The sequence below is a fragment of the Tenrec ecaudatus genome, chromosome 1 (genome assembly GCF_050624435.1).
Source record: "Tenrec ecaudatus isolate mTenEca1 chromosome 1, mTenEca1.hap1, whole genome shotgun sequence".
Classification (NCBI taxonomy): Eukaryota; Metazoa; Chordata; class Mammalia; order Afrosoricida; family Tenrecidae; genus Tenrec; species Tenrec ecaudatus.
In genome coordinates this window covers 126,861,415-126,877,220 of record NC_134530.1, presented here as the reverse complement: position 1 = coordinate 126,877,220, position 15,806 = coordinate 126,861,415, and the positions used below count along the sequence as shown (strand labels likewise).

At 39.8% G+C, this 15,806-nt stretch overlaps 1 protein-coding gene across 1 annotated transcript in view; it reads right to left on the bottom strand.

Annotated features, from left to right (window-relative positions):
• The window catches only part of ABCD3 (ATP binding cassette subfamily D member 3), a 77,620-nt gene that overhangs the window by 25,192 nt on the left and 36,622 nt on the right, over positions 1–15,806 (bottom strand). Inside the window, exons 5-8 of the mRNA XM_075558586.1 lie at positions 14,099–14,168; positions 8,617–8,714; positions 8,167–8,290; positions 1,806–1,862 (exon numbers count right to left, since the gene is read on the bottom strand). Coding sequence (XP_075414701.1) covers positions 1,806–1,862; positions 8,167–8,290; positions 8,617–8,714; positions 14,099–14,168 — 349 coding nt within the window. The remainder of the gene's footprint in view (positions 1–1,805; positions 1,863–8,166; positions 8,291–8,616; positions 8,715–14,098; positions 14,169–15,806) is intronic.

Sequence of the window (15,806 nt, the reverse complement as noted above, 5' to 3'; positions counted from 1 at the left end):
AGTGCAGAGTGGAGACCCAAGTCCCAAGTGTCGGCAACTGGAGATCCCCTCATAGAGGGGTTTAGGAGAGGAGATGGGTCAGTCAGGGTGCAAGGTAGTACCGACGAAGAGCACAGCTTTTCCCCCAGATCCTGGATGCTTCCTCCCCACAACTACCATGATCTGAATTCTACCTTGCAGGGCTGGATAGGGCAGAGATTGTACACTGGTACATATGGGGGCTGGAGGCACAGGGAATCCAGGGTGGATGATACCTTCAGGACCAAGGGTGTGAGGGGCGATGCTGGGAGAGTGGAGGGTGAGTGGGTTGGAAAGGGGGAACTGATTACAGGGATCCACATGTGACCTCCCCCCTGGGAGAGGGACAGCAGAGAATGGGGGGGAAGGGAGACTCCGGATAGAGCAAGATATGACAAAATAACGATGTATAAATTACCAAGGGCACATGAGGGAGGGGGGAGCGGGGAGGGAGGGGAAAAAAAAAAGAGGACCTGATGCAAAGGGCTTAAGTGGAGAGCAAATGCTTTGAGAATGATTGGGGCGGGGAATGTATGGATGTGCTTTATACAATTGATGTATGTATTATGTATGGATTGTGATAAGAGTTGTATGAGTCCCTAATAAAATGTAAAAAAAAGAAAAGGGAAAAGAAAGAAAGAAAAGAAAATGAAAAAAAAAAAGAAAGAAAAGAAAATGATTAGGGCAAAGAATGTACAGATGTGCTTTATACAATTGATGTATGTATATGTATGGACTGTGATAAGAGTTCTATGAGCCCCTAATAAAACATTTAAAACAAAACAAAACAAAAAAAAAAGGAATGACTAACTTCAATCACAGGGCAGTATAGGAATAAGAAGACAGATTTTAAAAAATATGTATAAAAGTGTCTTTATCAGTATTTTGGAAAGCCGCAAAAGCCAGCATTTATTTAGTAAACAACTCAACAATTTATATACATATACAAGCATAAAATAGCTTGACTGGCATATGGCTGGTTATAAATATATAGCAATATTGCACACTGAGTTACTAAAACTTAATTTCAATAAGAAGGTTGAAAGAAAATTTAAAGATCATTCTTATCACCACACTATCAGAAAAGAAGGGTGTTAAGATTCATGGGATAGTCAACTATTTAAATTATGTAATATTCTTCCATCTGGAATCACATTTTAAAGGTATTTATTCCTGATACTTTAAAAATCCCTGGAGCCACTAGTGGGCAAGCACTGGAGCCCGAACTGCAAGGCTGGCGATTCCGTGGGAGATAGAGGAGGTCGTCTGCTCCCCTTGCCATTTACAAAAGCTTCGAGCTCCCATACAGGGTGCATAGGGGCTGGAATCGACTCAGTGGCGGTGGGTTTGGTTTTTCCTTAAAATACCTGTTTTGAAATCTCTTTTTAGACATTACTTTACTGCAATCTATTTTCAATGATTAAGCACTTCTGATATTTACAGCAAACCATTTTCTATGTAACTAACTTAATGAAAATTAGAAAGTCAAATTGGAATTCCTTTCTAAGTTTCTAGTATTGTATCAACTGATGCCAGGAGAAAGATGAGACCTTCCACCCCCAACAAGAGTCAGTCTCAGAAACCCCCGGGAGCGGTTCTACGCTGCTCTACAGGGTCATCAAGAGTCAAACTGACCTGATGGTCGTGAGAAAGGTGTGGTATATTATACAGTCAGACTTTATTGGTATATTAGGTGAGTATAGTCTTTGAATTCACAAACATGCTTATAAACCACCAAGTTATTCTTAACACGGCATTACAGTAATTTAAGAAAAATGTCAACTCACCTGAGCTCCGATTGCACTTGTTAATTTGAAGATATACAAAACTATGTCTAAAAATGGCTGTAAAATAAATATTAGAACACATAATGAAAAAATAAAGAACTAGATTGGTAGCTGTTATGTTTAATGCAAAATGATATTGGACATCTAGCACACAATTATCAACATGCAGAGCTCCCGTAGTATATAACATACTGGGATAATATTTAGACCAGGACTGTGTAGAGACAGTTCTTGTCCTCAAGAAACTTAACACAGGGAAAGCCTGAATCATGTCTACTGACCATCAAGTGGGAAACTCATAAGCCACTTTTCATCCACCCAAGAAGTGTTAGAGGAATAATTAATCATTGTGAGTTGATAATTTCTCAATATAGCATAAAGACACTGAATAAAATAACCTGTGTCACCTCAAATCTGCTGCTAGCCTTTCTGGTCTCTATGTATCATCACCTATAAAGTGGGAGGCTCATCTTGCTCTAAATTTTCTTAATTTTATTATTTTCTCACATTCGTGCACTGAAACAATGGTACTGAATCTGAGTCTTCTGCTATCAAACTGAATGTTCTAGAACTAAAATAATACACTAACAGAGTGCCCACACACATGGAGATAATTCCAGGGGTGCAGTCCCAGCTGCACATAGTTTGAAGTGTTTTTCAAGAAACTCTCACTGTGTTTACTCTAGGGTTAGAGTCGAGATAAGCACCAGTTTATTCCAAGCAAAACATGTAGAAGAGGTCTCTGCCATCAGTGCATGGCTGCAGGCAAGTTCTCTCAGTAACATGTTCACTTTCATCTCATTAAAGTGCCTTGCACAAAAGGTACTTTTTGTGCCATGGAAAATGAATGGTATTGAAGTCAGGGCTAATACTAGATTGTAAACAAAATGTAAGTGAACATCTTCCCAAAACACAAACTCTGCCGCAAGTTTACAGAATGCTGTCCCATATAAAGTAAGTTTTTGGTGGATCAAATGTTTTAGATGAGCCAAGAGTGAGAAGACCACAGTAAAGACACAGAGGAGAAACTGAGGTTAGAGTCCACAAAAATGGTGGGAGAAGTCTGTAGCATTACCACTGATGATGCAGGGTCACAAAGTTCCGCATCCTGAATCTGGAGCAAACATTCTGGCCCAGCAAGCTCTCACCTCAATGGATGCCTAATGTGCTGCACAACGATCAGCTAGTTCCAAAAGCTCTGAGCTTTCTAACAACTTTAATGAAGAGAAAAGCTGGTCTTGCGGAGACAAGTCCTGGATTTACCAGTGCAATCCAGAAAGCAAGGTTCAATTAAGCAGTGGCTTCCATGGGCCTCTGCTGGGCCAGTGAAATCACAGCAGAGAGGTGAACTAACTGTATTTTCTGTATTTTGGGATTCCAAAGGTGTACTCGTTAGATTTTTCTCAAAGGACACAGACAATCGTGGGGACTTCTATGGAAAAAGTTTTCATAAAATTGAAAACAGTACTACTAGTGGTGGAAAATTCTGGATGAGAAATTTTTTCCCCCATCACAATAATGCTTCTGTGATTATAATGATCCCAGAAGAATTTCACTGGAAAACCTTCCCTTTTCCACCCAATAAGCCAGATCTTGCCCCTTGCAGTGTCTTTTTGTTCCCCAAATTCAAAGATGGTTAAAAAGGAACGCCATTGGAGTCTCTTGAGGCTGCACAAACTACCATTTGGACACAGCACAAACCAATGAGTGCAGAATTCTCTGGGAAAGATCAGAGAACTGGAGACACTGCCTTCAAAAGGACCTGCCCCGAGATGGAGGATATGTCAAGGAGCAGCAGCTTCATGTCTTCATAGTTTTAATAAAGGTCTCTAGGATTTAGTAGCAATAATCTTTATTTATCCTATATCCTTTCTAATATCTGCACCATCATTAAAATCATTATTAGGATAGAAGATTTGGTTTGTTGATTGCCTTGTACTAAGATGAGCCTTTTTGAATTTTTTATTAGATATAAAATTCAAGTACATTTAAAAGTTATTGACAAAATATGATGACTCATAATTTAAGTCAAGAGTTTAAACAATTAGATGTATAAACTAGGAAGCCCACTATGGTACATGTGCACCACTACAATTGTTAATATTCTTCCCTACTGCATATGTAACAATACCTGAGCTACAGACTGATGTAAAGAATACTTGAAGTGTCAAGATAAACTCATTATGTCGATGGAATTACAGAAACATTTTATATATACACTCTTACCCACCAGCACACACAGATCAAACTTCAAAATATTTTAATGAGGATCAAAAAGAAAGCCAAATTACTGAACTGTCTGCAGTTGTTAAAGTTCCTTTAGTTTAGATCAATTAGCAAAGGCTCTGGAGAGCTAAATAAAGAAGAACGCTTGGCATAAAGTACCTGAGACCCTAGTAGGTAGTGTGTGTCTGGGGAATGGGGGAAGGACACTCTGTGTATTACCTATCACTTTTCTAAGAATTTCCCATTTTCTTCCACCCACTTAGTTGAACCAGAAGGATTCTTATTTGAGTCAAGTGTACAGTTTTTACTCCAAGACTGAATATTTGATTCAACGGAGATCAAAAGCGAAGACACTAAACTTGGTCCAATTTGAGATAAGTTCCCGCCGAGGCCAAGGGCAAGCATGTAGTCTGGAGTGGAAAGGGGTGTCCCTGATGAAGAGGGGAGGAATGCTGGGTAGATGATCTTGACTTGCTCACCATGTTAAGTCAAGCCAGGAGGTCATGGCAAAGAAGCTGGCTTCATGAGAAGAGTATCTAGCACAGACTCGAAGGACAGTAAGACAGACAAGAACTGAGGAAATCAGTAGGAAGAAAAATGGAAGAATTATGATGCATTATCATAATCAAGAATGTTGAGATACTCTGCAAGTGAAAAGTAACATAATTAGAAAACATATGAAATAAACTAATACCTTGTGAAAATGTTCTGGATTTTAAAGATGTAGGTATAAAAAAAGCAAATAGGCAGGGAGGAAGGCATTATTTGTGCCCATTTCAAAGAAAGGCTAGCTAACAGAAAGGAGGAATTTTAAAACAGCATCAATAATATCAGAGACAAACAAAATTTTGATGAACAGAATTCAAAAGCGTGCCCGGCTATCAAAAGAGATAGTGACTAGGGTCTTAAAGGCTTGAAGATAAACAAGCGGCCATCTAGCTCAGAAGCAACAAAGCCCACATGGAAGAACACACCAGCCTGTGTGATCGAGTGGTCCCAAAGGGATCGGTTATCAGGCATCAAAGAACAAAAAATCATATCATTGGCTGCACACCTCCATGATAGGATCGCTGAAGACAAATGGGTGCATAAGCAAATGTGGCGAAGAAAGCTGATGGTGCCCGGCTATAAAAAGAGATAGTGTCTGGGGTCTTAAAGGCTTGAAGGTGAACAAGCGGCCATCTAGCTCAGAAGCAAAAAAGCCCACATGGAAGAAGCACACCAGCCAGAGCGATCACGAGGTGCCAAAGGGACCAGGTATAAGGCATCACGTAAAAAAAAAAAAAGATATATATGTACATATGTGTGTGTATGTGCATATATATATATACCATATTGAATGAAGGGGGAAGTGCAGAGTGGAGACCCAAGGCCCATTTGTCGGCCACTGGAGATCCCCTCATAGAGGGGTTAAGGAGAGGTTAGTCAGGGTGCGAGGTAGTACCAGTGAAGAACACAGCTTTCCCCCAGATCCTGGATGCTTCCTCCCCCCAACTACCATGATCCGAATTCTACCTTGCAGGGCTGGATAGGGCAGAAGTTGTACACTGGTACATATGAGGGCTGGAGGCACAGGGAATCCAGGGTGGATGATACCTTCAGGACCAAGGGTGTGAGGGGCGATGCTGGGAGAGTGGAGGGTGAGTGGGTTGGAAAGGGGGAACTGATTACAAGGATCCACATGTGACCTCCTCCCTGGGAGATGGACGGCAGAGAAGGGGGGGAAGGGAGACTCCGGATAGGGCAAGATATGACAAAATAACAATGTATAAATTACCTAGGGCACGTGAGGGAGGGGGGAGCGGGGAGGGAGGGGGGAAAAAAGAGGACCTGATGCAAAGGGCTTAAGTGGAGAGCAAATGCTTTGAGAATGATTGGGGCAGGGAATGTGCGGATGTGTTTTATACAACTGATATATGTATATGTATGGATTGTGATAAGAGTTGTATGAGCCCCCAATAAAATGTAAAAAAAGAAAAGAGAAAAAAAAAAGAAAGTGATTGGGGCAAAGAATGTACAGATGTGCTTTATACAATTGATGTATGTATATGTATGGATTGTGATAAGAGTTGTATGAGCCCCTAATAAAATGTTTAAAAAAAAAAAAGCAATTCAAGTCAGATTCAGGAGAGGACACAGAAGAAGGGACATCACTGATGTCAGATGGATCTTGACTGAAAGCTGATAACAACAAAAAAGTTTACCTGAGTGCCTCGGACTATGCATATACATTTCACTGTGTGGAAACTGCGATCATAACAAATGAGATGGATAAGGTTATTAATCATGGGAATTCCAGGACCCTTCATTGTGCTCACAGGGAACCTTGACACAGATCAAGAGGTGGTCTTTCAACCCAACAAAGGGATAATAATAGGTGGCTTAAAATTAGGAAAGGTGGGTGCATCAGAGTTGTATCCTTTCACCATACGTCTTCAATTTATAAGGAGTTAAGTTTTCAGCTGCCAACCTTAAGGGTTGGTGGCTCAAGCTCACCCGCTGTTCTGTAGGAAAAAGATGTGGCAGTCTGCTTCCATAAAGATTTATAGCCTTGAAAGTCATATGGAGTTCTACTCTGTCCTATAGGCTTACTGTGTGTCAGAATTGACTGAAAGGTAGCAAGTTTGGTTTGGTTTATTCCATCTATATGCTTAACAAATAATCCCAAAAGCTGGATGACAAGAAGAAAGTAGCATCAGGATTGGAGAAAGAATCATTAACAACCTGCAAGATACAGATTACACAACCCTGCCTCCTAAGAGGGAAGACTTGAAGCATTTCCTGATAAAAGATCCAACACTACACTCTTTAGTGTGGCCCAACATACTCCACACCTCAACTCAACTTACATTATAGGGCCCAAAAAATCTATCACAGCATGGTAACTGCAGCAAATTTTGATGTTGTCAAGGATTTCATTTTACATAAACCATAATCAATGCCCATGAAAGCTCCAGTCAACAAAGCCAACAAGTCTGGTTACACTAATGACAACTCTGAAAGGTATCAAAGAGTGGGAACAAAACTTAAAATCATGAAAAAGACCAAGCTTATTGATCAGATAAACTGGTAGAATCCCCAAGACTGTGTGTTGCAGTCATTCAAGCCTGGAAGTACTCTTACCACCCTAGCTCAATTACCAGCCAATGAGAAGACATGTCTGTAACACTAGCAAGGTATAGATTCCTTAGAATAATCAACCATTTGAGAGCAAAAGAGAAGCATTTGCCTAAGGACAAAGTCCAGAAGGCAGGAAGTGTTTAGAAAGGAGAAGACATGGAAATAGGATACATGAGCTAGGCGATATTGCTTTATGGGGATTGCAATCAATGACATGAAACAAAATGTGCATGAATTCTTTAATGGAAAATAGATTCTCTCTACACCTTAACTCAATTCCATAAAAATAGTTTTAAAATGTAACATGTTGGATTGTACAAATCTGTGCAAGATCTCTGTAAAACATGTCACATTGAGCACTAAGGTGCACCTGACTTGAGCCATGGGATTTTCAATCACCTCATATGCATGTGAAAGCTGGACAATGAATAAGGGAATCTGAAGAAGCAATACATCTGAATTATGGTGTTGGCAAAGAGTCATAAGTTTACCATGTACTGCTAGATGAATGGGTAGATAATGCTCTTTAGAAGAAATGATTTCAAGACTTCATCTCAAGTACTTCGGTTATCTTATGAAGCGAAACCAGTTCCTGGAAAAGGGCATCATGCTTGGTAAAGCAGAGTCAGTGAAAAGGGGGAACATCAATAAGATAGAGCGCTACAGGAGCTACCATGATGGGCCCAAGCATAGCAACCACTATGACGACGGCACTGGACCTGAGCAGTGTTTCACTCTGTTGAAGGTGAGTTTCCGTGACTCCAGACCAACTCAACAGCACCCAACAACAACACGCCCTGGTGTGATCAATGTGGAATCGGGAACATAAACTGATAGGCAATACGTATCAGTTCTTGGCCCAAGTACCTCTAAAATGGATAAAAATGCACATAAATCTAATTTACTTATTAAAGAATTCAATATTTATTTGTTGTTCTTTAAGTCCATTCTACGTATATTTGCTTCAAAATTTAACAACTTAATAGACATTTTTTTTAACACTAGAGAAACTTACCTTACTAAGATTTGAATACAGATCAACTACACTATTACAAAACTTTTCTACATCTTGTGTGAGCAGCTGGTCTGGATTAGCTATTCTGTTGTCCAGGTTTCCCATTTTATAATATGTGAAAGCTCTAAAACAGAAATAACAAAAGATTTTAAGACAAAATGAAACAAACATTCACATTTTACCTCAATCCAAATCACAGACATAGAAAAATTTTGAGCCAAAATGTAGGCCCTAAAGATTGTCCTCATTTGTATTACAGAATAGCATGTCCAGCGAGGAATGGTTTGTCAACTGATGACAAAGCCAAGAGTGGATTACAACGAGTTGAGCAGTAGTTCCTATATGCTTTTGTTTCCTAAGAGACTTTTCGCTGAGAAATATCTACATCTCAGAATCATACATATTACTTTTCCATTTAATAATGTCTAATATGAATAGCTTATCACTTACTGGAGATATTCCTCATAGAGGTGTTTAGTGAGTCTTACTCGGAAGCACAGTTTGAGCTCATTCAACCCAAACTTCAAGAAGTTATTAACCAGAGAGATCTAAAACAAACAAACAAAAATATTATTGGTCTTGTTTCATTTCTACTTAACAAACTTATTTTATTGTTCTATCAATTGCTGGGCCCCGAATGCTATGATCTTTACAGTTCATAGTCCACTGGATATAATGCAGTTTTGCTTTTCTTAGAATTTTTAAAGATACAAGGAGAGCACAGTAAATTAAATGTGTCAGGCTTTAAGACCCTATGTTAAGCTTTAGTTGGAACTTAATTTTCAAATATGCTATTTAATATCAAATTCTCATATGGGATCGGGTAAACCAGTCAAATTTGTTGCCCTTCTACCAATGATGTAAAGACATGCTTTTAATAGTTCCTACATTTATTGTTATATCTTGTTTCCTACTGTCAGTACTGTAACCCTAGTCAATGAACTAGTATACATGGTATATTTACATATGTTTTTTAAGTAGTTTCATAGCCATGAATGTTATTTTCCAGATTTATAAAATCATCTTATCTATCATTTACTCCTTATCATATTAAAAAGAATTCTTCCATAGTTCTGAACTCAAGTTTGCATACAAATTTTTAATAGCCTGGTGGAGTAAAAATTACACGATGGGTCGCTAACCACAAGGCAAGCAGTTTGAAATCACTAGTCACTCCAACTGAGAACAATGAGACTTTCTACTCCTATAAACAGTCTCGGAAGCCAGAGGGGTAGTCTTATCCTGTCCTATATGAGTACACATTGACTTAATGTCAGTGGCTCCCTGGGGGTGTAGAGGTTGCAAGTTGGGCTGCTAACTGGCAAAGGTCGGCAGTTCTAAAGCAGCAGCCACACCACAGGAAAAAGGCAGAGATTTCTACTCCCATAAAAAGTTAGTCTCAGAAACTCACAGGGCCAGTCCTACCCTGCCCCACAGAGTTGCTCTCCATCAGAATTGACTCGATGGTGGGAATTGGATTTTGGAGTCCTAACAAAGCACAAGTGACCCATAGCCCAAATGATACAAAAGGGTTTCCAGATGACTCTATTGGCTGACTTTTTCTAGCATTAAAACATACATGTATTCTTTTGTGACATAAGTTAATAATTTACTTAGTATTCCTTACTATTGTTATTTAACACCTCCCCAGCAATTATAAGGGATTTCTCTCCTTTTTAAGAAAAATTTAAGTATTGTCAAATACTGTCAACCTATGCAGTCCTTTTTGACAATATTTATATTTCTCTTCATATTTAAATTTATTTTTAATTTTAGTATTTAAATTCTTCTTCATATCCAGAAAAGTACTACTGAAAAGGGTTAACTTTTACTTCAAAACGCTGAACTCATGAGTTTCCTAATCAATTTGCCAAAATTGTAAATCTGACAGGAAACATGACCCCATGACTCCTCCTCCCTAACTCATCAATTCCCACTGATTATAACCGTGTACCTTTATAACCTGTCTACGTCTTTCCAACTCAAACCAGGATTTTAGTCCACCACCATCATGATCAACTGTGTTGCAACAAATCTTCCAAAGCAGTGGTTCTCAGCCTTCCCAATGCAGCTTAATACAGTTCCTCAGGTTGTGGTGACCCCCAACCATAAAGTTACTGTCATGGTTACTTCATAACTGTCGTTCTGCTACGGTTATGACCCACAGGTTGAGAACCGCTATTCCACAGTTCATTCTCTCCAATTCAGTCAAAAGGAGCTATTGAAAACACTCGTCTGACTATTGTATTCTGCTGCTTAGAATCAGCAGATGGTTCTTACAGCCCAGCGGTACAGCCCTAACTCCTTGGGGATGTCATGAGTTGCCACTCAACCTGCTCTTTACTCTGTAAGGCAACGTCAAAGGTTCCACTGAATACGATACTTGCTTATCCCAAGTCCAGCTCTGTCTCTAGGTTGATGTGTTAATTTCCAGCTCCCAGCCTCTAGACTTGCTTCTGCTGCACTCCGCCTACAAAGTCCTTATCGTCAGTTCTTAGCTGGCTAACACTCTCCTCATCTCAGCTCTTACTGAGGAGCCCTGGTAGTCCAAAGCTTAAGTACTTGGCTGCTAATGGAAAGACTGGTGACTTGAACCCATCAACCCAGTGGCTCCATCCACTGTGAAAAGACCTGGCATTTTTGCTGTTTTAAGGAGTGCAGCCACAAAACCCCTGTGGGGCAGTGTGACTGTCATGAGGGACGAGATCATTACAAACCGAAGAAGACTGACAACATCTAACAGAGACAGCTTCTTATACAAAGAACTCTGCTAAATTGTAACCTTCCCCGAAAAAGTCTTTCCTAATCCACCCAGCAAGAAGCCCTGGTGGCAGTATCAGGCTAGCCCTAGACTGCAAGGTCCATCAGTTTCTCCACAGGGCAAAGAAGAGGTATCTGCTCCCATAAAGATTTATAGCCTCGGAAAACTGCTATGACCTGGCATCCATTCACTAGCCACGGGATTGTTCTTGTTGACGGCCTCTAATGGGATGGGACCTTTGTGCCTCGCAGGATTTTCACTCGCTGGTTTTTCTGAAGTAGATCACCAAGCCTTTCTTGCAAGGCCTCTCTAGGTGGACTGACCTTCCAGCCTTACATTAACCATCGGTACTACCAAAGAACTGCAATGAGAACCACAAGCCTAATTCTACATGGCTAACCTTTTTCCTTCTCTTACCCTAAACATCTGACTTTGCCTAGTAACAGAATTCTAGCAACAAAAAATTATGTTTAACAGACTAGCTTACTTCACAGATTTTCAAATTGGAAAAAGCTTAACTCAAATGAAGACACCATGCAGAGTTAGCAAGGGTCTTGGCCAGAGGCATGCCTCTATGTACTACAAAATTGACACTTGGAACCAATTCTTCTGAACTTAGGCTCAGGGTACTTTGCATTAAACCAGCAGTATGTTACCAGGTGGAACAGAGGGCCAACCAATCCTAAGAGTGGCTTCCTATGGCAACGGTTCATGTTTCAGTCTTAGAGTATGCATGCATCCTTTAAAATGATTGATACTTTCTTAGCTGAGGATCCTTAAACTGCATTGTCAATCATTAAATAGTGTTTGAAACATGATGTTTTCCTATTTTTACATCAGAATTTTGTTTTTTAAATGAGTCAGCTTTAAGATAGTACCAATGCTATTATTAATGTGGCCATTAGATGGGTCCCCTCAACCCCCCACAAATAAACTACATACATGCACACTCATGTATTAGTTTCCTATGTGTGTTCCATGTGTGAACACAGTCTTTACAAGGGCGTGTTGTGTGCTGAAAAACATGGTAAGTAATGGAGAGTAAGAGCGAGGGAAGGAAGCTTCCTATTTCTGCGATCTAATTGGCCATAGAAATATAGCTGGAAGCTACTGCCAGGGTATGCCCTCCTTCAGGCAGTGAGTATATTCCACCCCTCTTTCTAGTGGAAGGTCCTTCAACCAATGCGTCTTTCTCCCACGTTTCCCAACGTTGCTTTTAGAAATCTGTAAGCTTCTAGAATGTGAAGCATGAGCATCCTCTAGCAATGGAAATGATGAGGGTGTCTGGTACCAAGAGCATCATCCACCTCTACCTCCTGACCTGGCCAGGAGTCCCGGGGGCTCCATGCATCAAGTGTTGGATTGAGAAGTAAGAAGCTGGGAGTTTGAACTTCCCAGCTGCTGAGTGACAGAAATATGAGGCAGTCTGCTTCCATACAGCATTAGAACTTTAGAAACCCGAGGGAGCAGTTCCACTTTGTGCTCCAGGGTCTCTATGAGTTGGAAGCAATGCAATTACAGTGGGAGTTTTGGTGGTACCACACCAGAAGAAGTTAATTTTGTCAGTGACTTAAATCTGTCCTAAAGTATTCCTTACTGCTACCATGAAATAAATAACACTGTAAATCTTAGCAGTTGTCTGTAAAGCTACAAATACCCCTTGATATACACACGAGTCCCCTCCCTTTTATTTTTCGTAACTACAAGGGGGCTTTAAGAAAAAGTGGATTTTTTTCCATGAACTTTTTTCCATGCACATTCACTCACAAGAATACAGAAGGAAAGAAGTGTCCTTTCTTACATTCAGATATATAACTCAAGCTTTCAGAACTTGACACTATACATTTCATATGCATTAGGTTTACTTTTTTAATAAATGCTTAATTGTTCTCATTACAAAATACATGGTTTTTTAAAATCCTCAAATATCATAAATATAAATAAAATGAACATTTAATATTCGTTTTATGTATAGAGCTTTGTTTTTTACATATTATAGTTAAGCTTAACTTTAGGTCTTAAGCGCTCCCATACTGTTGTTATATGCCCAAATCAGGCTAAAATTTAGGTGATTTGTTTTTTTTTTAATCAAATTATACCATTATTTTGTATCATGCTCTGTAGGTTTTATTAATATTATTTTACTATGGATAGGTAAACCTGAATATAATTTCTGGCTCTTTGGGAACAGGTTGCTATTTATTTCCTACTCTCCCCTAAGATTCAACTCTACTTTTCTGGTCCTTTTGCTGAGTCTAAGGGGGTTTCAAACATTCTTTTAGAAAAATGGGGAAAAAAAGAAAAATGGATTTTTTTTCCTCCATGAACTTTGGAAGCCTCCTTTAATAACTGATAATTCTGCTTACATTAAAAAAAAATCTACAAATAATGTGCCCTCTATGTCATGATTTTTCACATGAAATTTTCTGACACATTCAATTTCATTTGATGTCAAAATCAAGATCTCTTTATTTCCTAGAAATTGTTGTTACAAATCCATCTTAAACTGCATACTTGGTCCAATTTATGCTATTAATTTACAGTAAAAAAAAGTGTTTCCCAAAGTCGCAATACTGCCCCCTGGGGGGCGGGGGTGCTGAAACAATCTAAGTGGCTACAAAAGCTAACACTGAATTCCCCCTGCCCACCATAGGTGCCCATACTTATTTGCCCAACCGCCACGGTAGGGCAAATAACATGGGGACCTATGGTCCAAAACAATGATTGTCAATCAGGATGATCATGTGCCCCCAAGCGGACATTTGGCAATCCCTTGAAACACTTTTGGTCGCACAAATGGATGGGGGTGAGGTTCTATTGGCATTTCGTGGGTGAGGGACAGAGGTGCTGCTGAACACCATAAAGTGCACAGGACAACAGCCCATAAAAAGGAATTTTCCAGCCCCAAATGCCAGTAGTGCTCAGAGTGAGAAACTCAGGCCACATATGTATCCTCTAAATGAAAATGAACCAAATGGTAATTCCTTCTACCTTTCATTCTGGTATGAAGGCTTGGAATGGAAACTTCTGCTATAAATTACAAAATTAAACTTACATTAATAGCCGGGTATAACAAATCTTTAAAGAATTTTGTAAGCAAAAATTCTGAAAGATTTAAATAAGATGTTTCTTTTTCTAAAAGACGTAAGATGTATAAAGTAGTACACTTACAAGAGGCATGGCAGCGATGAAGTTGAATAAGTATCTCTTGAAATCTTTCCTGCTACGACCAATGATGCCACTGCAAACCACCACATGCGATGCATTAGTTGCAAAAGAAGCAAAACATAACACCGAGACAACTTTGGTGAGACCACAAAATTATTCTTAGGAGTGGTTTTTTAATCCAAAAAAATCGGTTGAAAATGAAAAAAAAAAATGCTTACGAAAACATGTTTGCCACTTTTGATGTCTTACTATTTTAAACAGCTTGCTACAGACCGCAAAATGGAAATAAGAATAACTAGTTTTTTACTTGGTAAAAATGGCTACTGAAATCAGACTTAAGGAATTTTTTAGGGATTGAATGTGTCTCTACAATGCATGCAATGTAAGCTCTTGGTGGCTTGAATCCCCAGCCACTCCTCAAAAAAGCTGTCGGTCTCTGCAATGATCAGCAGCACGGAACCCTCCCGATGGAGTCGTCCTACCCTGGCTTCCACGGTTGCTGTGTCCAAACCAACTCAAAGGCAATGGATCTGGTGTTTTTATTACCTGCGGTTCCAGTCCCATGTAGGGTTATATACTATGTTACATGAGGCAGTATTAATGTAGAGTGTGTCTTAAATCGATCTCTTTTGAGGTCTAAAGAGCAGGTGGAGGAAGATGGATGTCATGCCATGTGTAATCTCCAATAAATCAGGAAACTGTAGAGGCCAGAACATTCCTTGGGAGACAACAAAGAAAGCCTTTCCCTATAGGTCAGGGTAGACTGCCCCTGTAAGTTTCCAAGATTATAATTCTTTACAGGAATAGAAAATCCCTTCGCCTCAGAGAAGCTGGTGGTTTTAAACTACAGAACCTGGGCTAGCAGCCCAAGTGGAACCACCAAGGCAAGTGACATAAATGGGGTTTAGATGGCAAAAAACAACAAACAATGAACAACTCTAAACCCAACAATGCCTTAAGACAAAGAGAGAAAAAGTACCACTTATTTGTTTTAAAATATTTTAATGCCCTGATTGTCACATGTGTGAACCAGAGACAAGGAGACGAATTGATGGGGGCCAGCAAGCTTTCTGCAAGTGGTACAGACAAATACTGTTGGCTTTGTAGGGCATAAGGGGTCTATGTTGTCATGACTCTCTGCTGCCATTGAAGAATGAATGCGATCAAGAACGAGCAAAGCTGTGTTCCAGTCAAACGTTTATAAGCAGTTTATAAACTGCTTGCTGGATTGGGAAACAGACAAGGGCTATTCAGAGGATCAGGACGGTTCTCCAGCAGTGGTTTCAAGCCCTGAACACTTGACAATTAGACCAGTTCCTCCCTTATCAGCTGTTCAGGGAGGCTTGGTTTTATTTTCAGTTTTCATATTTTACTGCCATTAAAATATATATTAAAAATTTACTTAAAGTAAGGGCTGCACTACTCTAAAAGTGTGAGTCACATTAAGTCATGTAAGTATGAGGAGGTAGCCTAATGGTTACATGTTGGGCTGCTCACCCCAACCCAACATCAACAGTTGGAAAACACCAGCAGCTCCACGGGAAAAAAATGGGGCTTTCTTCTCCTGTGTAGAGTTATAGTCATGGAACCTCACAGGGGTAATTCTACCATGTCCTACAGGGTCATTGCTATGAGTTAGCATCAGCTGGGCGGCAGTGAGATTGAAATCATGTAAGTTAAGTGTCTGAGTCCCATCTGTCTATCATGTGAC